The sequence below is a fragment of the Rhincodon typus genome, chromosome 10 (genome assembly GCF_021869965.1).
Source record: "Rhincodon typus isolate 14 chromosome 10, sRhiTyp1.1, whole genome shotgun sequence".
Taxonomy (NCBI): domain Eukaryota; kingdom Metazoa; phylum Chordata; class Chondrichthyes; order Orectolobiformes; family Rhincodontidae; genus Rhincodon; species Rhincodon typus.
In genome coordinates this window covers 2,236,010-2,241,489 of record NC_063341.1, presented here as the reverse complement: position 1 = coordinate 2,241,489, position 5,480 = coordinate 2,236,010, and the positions used below count along the sequence as shown (strand labels likewise).

The 5,480-nt window shown below is 47.4% G+C and overlaps 1 protein-coding gene across 1 annotated transcript in view; it reads left to right on the top strand.

Annotated features, from left to right (window-relative positions):
• LOC109915498 (probable voltage-dependent R-type calcium channel subunit alpha-1E) overlaps nt 1-5,480 on the top strand; it is a 148,876-nt gene that overhangs the window by 69,805 nt on the left and 73,591 nt on the right. The window contains exons 19-20 of the mRNA XM_048602005.1: nt 252-358; nt 2,293-2,389. Of these exons, the coding sequence (XP_048457962.1) occupies nt 252-358; nt 2,293-2,389 (204 nt within the window). The remainder of the gene's footprint in view (nt 1-251; nt 359-2,292; nt 2,390-5,480) is intronic.

The following is a 5,480-nucleotide window of genomic DNA, read 5'->3' as shown; positions in this document are numbered from 1 at the left end:
TCCAGTCCCTCATTCCCTCACCTCAATATCCAGTCCCTCATTACCTCGCCTCAATATTCAATCCTCACTCCCTCACCTCAGTGTTCAGTCCCTCAGTGTTACATACTGCCCAAGCACATAAAGACCTTATATAAAGGCCCAAGCATGTTTGACCACATGACAGCTGCTATAAGAATGCAGATTGTTGTTTTTGTGAAAGGATAAAATGCTGAAAGAGGTAAACTGCTCATTTCGGTCTGATCTTCCTGCAGATGATCGACATTGGTTTGATATTCCACGAAGGCTCGTATTTCCGCGACGTTTGGAACATTCTGGATTTTATTGTGGTCAGTGGGGCCCTGGTTGCATTTGCGTTCACGTAAGTGACTGACGTCTCTCAGTCAGCTCAACGGGTAGGGGCTCAGTGGGGGGTGGGGGTGGGCTCGGTGGGGGGGGGGGTAGGCTCGATGTGGGAAAGTTTCAGTGTGGCGAGGGGAAGTCGGGGAGGGGGATCGGGGACGGTGTTAAAGTGGGAGTGCGGTCAGATCCAGATCAAAATTCCCGCACTCTCCCCGCCCATCAAATACTCCCAGGGCAGGGACAGCATGGGGTTCGATAGAGAGTAAAGCTCCCTCTACACTGTCCCCCCATCAAACACTGCCAGGACACGGGCAGCACGGGGTTAGATACAGAGTAAAGCTCCCTGTACAGTGTCCCCATCAAACACTCCCAGGACAGGGACAGCACGGGGTTAGATATAGAGTAAAGCTCCCTCTGCACTGTCCCTCATCAAACACTTCCAGGACAGGGACAGCACGGGGTTAGATACAGAGTAAAGCTCCCTCTGCACTGTTCCCCATCAAACACTGCCAGGACAGGAGCAGCACGGGGTTGGATACAGAATAAAGCTCCCTCTACAGAGTCCCCATCAAACACTCCCAGGGACAGGTATATTAAAATACTGTGTTTTTATTGATGTGATGTAGAAATATTGAGGATGTGAATAAAGACTGTCTGATGGGGAAGAATCAGGGTCGTGGTGAGTTTGTTCACTTGTAGGAAGGCTCCAGACACAGTGAGTCGATGTGTTGCCCACTCACTTGGCAGTGTGTGGCACCTCGAGGCTGCAGACCGTGTGGTGCTCTGCCCAAGCAAAATCCGGCGCGCATCGCTAACTTTCCGCAGTCCTTAGTGAGGGTGCTGCCTGGCTGCTCACACTGCCATGTGTCTCTGTCCATGTGACGGTTTCTCTCTGTTCCTGCTCACCTTGGCTCAGAATTTCAAGAAGCCCGACTAATCCTGTGCTCTTCTCTTCTTTCTTCAATGGCTCCTGCTTCATCTTGGACAGGAATCTTATCGGGTAATTATAATCCAGATCTGTCTGTGTCTCAGCCTGAGCATTCCGCAGAGACTGACATGTGTCAACTGCTGGATTGGGATCCCATGATGTGGTGGTTGAATATTGTTGTAGGCCAGGGGGATGTCTCATTGTCATCTGGGGACAATTGTTGGGAACATAGGGGAAGGAAGCTCCGTAGAATTCATCTCTGGAAAAGGCTTAGGCCTCGTTGGGCTGATCTGCCCTTCTCTTCTTAAATGTTCTTTATAGCTAACATGATCAGAAGAAAAATGGTTAGATACCTTCACACTAACCAGGCTACTGGGAAATTAACAATAATTGTGTGTTGTCCATCTCTGAAGTGTTTAATACCAGTGTGGTGGGTATAAGTCTCTGTATGTTTCATGTCCATGTGTTCCAAGTCTGTGTTTAATGCTTGGATGTTATATCACTGGATATTTGATACACCTCTATAACATACATCTGTGTTTAACACTCATGTCTTATACATCCTGAAGCTAACACCCCAGTGTTGTGTATCTCTCTGTTTGATCCCTGTGAGTTCTACATTTCAGTTCTTACTGCCTGTGTCTTGTACACTTGTATTTAATATATTATGTATATCTATGTAGCATACTTCATACTTAATGGCTGTGTGATTTACACTTGCCTTTCATGCCTAAGTATCATTCTTCAGCATTTAATGCCTGTGTATTTTACAACTGTTTAATGCCTGTGCTTTTATGCCTGTTTTTAATGCCTGTGTTTTCCATCTGTGCTTTATGCCTGGGAGGCAATTGTCTGTTTAATGTCTGTGTTTGTCTCTGTTTGGTGCCTAATGCCTGTGCTTTCCAACTGTGTTTGATGCCTGTGTGCTGTGTGTGTTGTGTTTAATGCCTGTCATGTCTCTGTTTTTAATGTCCGTGAGTTCTTTGTGTCAGTGTTAAATGCCTGTCTGGTTTGTTCACCTGTAGGGGCTCCAGTGGAAAGGACATAAACACAATCAAGTCCCTCCGTGTTCTGAGAGTTCTCAGGCCCCTGAAGACTATTAAGCGGCTTCCCAAATTGAAGGTATGGACTTTTATTGTAGAGCTTTATCTAACAGCACCGCATCTGGTGCCGGCTTTATGATAATGGACATAAGTCATTGTTGTTGTGAACTTTCCGCTGCCATCCCTCCTCATTTCCAGATTGCTGATTCATACACGCACCTCAGCCTCACTTCATTGAGCTAATCTCAAAACCTTTGCACTTTCTCCTCCCACAGCCATTACTTCTGCAGCAGCTTTGAGCTGTGTGAATTACTGCTCTGATTCCTCCTGTGTCTCTACTGTAGCACCAGAAACAAGGTGAAATAACTCCAAAGAAGTCACGTCACCCTTCATTTACATGTGAACAAACCTTGAATTTAGCACTGCCTCATTCAGAGTGGCAGTATCTCTGACACTCCCCCTTATTGTATGTCAGCCAGGGCTCCCTGACTGGATCAGATTAACAGCCCCAAACAGGGAACTTGTATTCTTTGAGCTCCAGCTACAGTAGACTGCACAGGAAGCTCAAAATCACACAGTCACATTTCCACAATACTTATACCACTCCATCCAGGAATGTTGACCATAAGCTAAGAATACTGCTTCAGTCATTGCTAAAGCTACTGTAAGGTCCTTCGGTTAGAGACGTAGTGGTGTAGTGGTTAGGTCACTGGCTTGGTAATCCAGGGCCCTGGACTAATGCCCTTAGGACATAGGTTCAAAACCCATCATGGCAGATAGTGAAATTTGAATTCAATAGAGCTTAGATTTGAAATCTGGCTTAATGGTCACCATATCACTACTGTCACTTGTTGTAAAAACCCATCTGGTTCACTAATGCACTTTAAGGAAGGATTTCTGCCATCCACACCAGGTCTACATGTGACTCCAGACCAGTGAGCAATGAGGTTAACTCTTAAGTGCCCTCAGAAAAGGCTGAACTTAAAACTCAGTTCAAGGGCAATGAGGGATGGGAAACAAATAGTGGCCCCTCCCAGTGATGCTGACATCCATGGAAGAATTTTTTTTTAAGTCCCAGCATCAACATTGAACACTGGTTCTGACAAAGGGGGAGGGAGAGGGATTTGTGACACAATTCCTTGTCATTTCTATGGTGTACTCATCATTTTCCCCTCTTCCCAGCACTTCCAGTTCTAATGCAGATAGAGCCATGAAGCACGGAAGCAGACCCTTTGCTCCAACCTGTCCATGCCAACCTGACGTCCCAATCTGACCTAATCCCATTCACCAGCATTTGGCCCATATCCCTCTAAACCCTTCCAATTCATATACCCATCCAGAAGCCTTTTTAATGTTGCAGTTGTATCAGCCTCCACCCCTTCCTCTGGCAGCTCGTTCCATATATGCACCACCCTCTGCGTGAAAAATTTACCCCTCAGGTCGTTTATAAATCTTGCTCCTCTCACCTTAAACCTATGCCCCTCTAGTTTTGGACTCCCCCACCCTAGGAAAAAGACCTTGGCCATTCACCCTGTCCATGCCCCTCATGATTTTATAAACCTCTGTAAGGTTACCCCTCAGCCTCCGACACTCCAGGGAGAAAAAATGCCCCAGCCTATTCACGCCTCTCCCTATAACACAAACCCTCCAGTCTTTGCAACATCCTTGTAAATCTTTCTTACACTGTTTACAGTTTAATAAAAACCTTCCTATCGCAAGGTGACCAGAATTGTATGCAGTACTCCAAATGTGGCCTGACCAATGTCCTGTACAGCTGTAATGTGACATCCCAACTCCTGTATTCAATGCTCTGACCGATGCATGCCAAATGCCTTCTTCACTACCCTGTCTACCTGTAACACCACTTTCAAGCAACTATATACCTGCCTATGTCACTGCCTCACCGTTCCCGCTCTCATCATCACTGCCTCAACGTCCCCGCTCTCACTGTCGCTGCCTCACCTGCCCCGCTCTCACCGTCACTGTTTCACCGTCCCCACTCTCACATCACTGCTTCAACGTCCCTGCTCTCACCTTCACTGCCTCACCGTCCCCGCTCTCACCGTCACTGCCTCACTGGCCCCGCTCTCACTGTCACTGCCTCACCGGCCCCGCTCTCACCGTCACTGCCTCACTGGCCCCACTCTCACCGTCACTGCCTCACCGGCCTCAGTCTCACCGTCACTGCCTCACCGGCCCCAGTCTCATCGTCACTGCCTCACCGGCCCTGCTCTCAACATCACTGTCTCACTGACCCCACTGTCACCGTCACTGCCTCACCGGCCCAACTGTTGACCCGCTGTTGCTACAGGTCACAACCCGCGTGTTCAGCTCCCATCCACGTGGTTCCCGGTCGTGACCCAGCTCCTCAGGTCAGTAGTTCCAACGGATGGGGGTGGGGTTATAGACTTAGTACAGAGGGAGAGAATAGAAGGGGGAGAAAAAAGGAAGGACATAGAAAGGAAGTGAATGAGAACCGGTGAGCAGAGTGGTGCTCTGAATGGCGCACCTTACCCAGCCGCCATCTTGCCAGATTCCTGACAGTGCATTCCATCCCTTGTTACTCGCTGCGTGGTAAAGTTTCTTTTTTACATCACCCTTGCTTCTTTTGCGCAGTGATTTAAAAACAATTCAGTTTTTTGACTTTTGCTATCAAGGTGGGTAATTTGACACTTTGCCGACATTATACTTCACCTGCCAACTTCTGCTCTCCCCTGCCTACATCCCTTCGCAGCCTCTTTGTGTTCTACACCCAACTTACTTTCCCACCTGCCTCTGCGTTGGCTGCGAATTTTGGATACGTGACACTCCAACCCCTCACCGCTTCATCACAATTGGTTGTAACTAACTGGGCCCCCAGCCCAGAACATTGCAGCACTCCACTCAATACAACCCACCAACCTAAAGGCGACATGGGTCAACTACTTTCTTTTGTTTCAGTTTTACCTTTATTCATTTACGGCATGTTATTTCGTGGAATGTGATTTTATTTTCCCCTGGACGCTGCTGATAACCATATTAGATGTTCCCCCTTGTTCTTCTATTGCTTTGTTTTTCTGTAAATGATGCACATTTATTCTTCCCAGTTTCCTTTTGATTCCTAAAAAAAAAAGGTCATTCATTATTTTAGATAACAAGGTGTAGAGGTGGATGAACACAGCAGGCCAAGC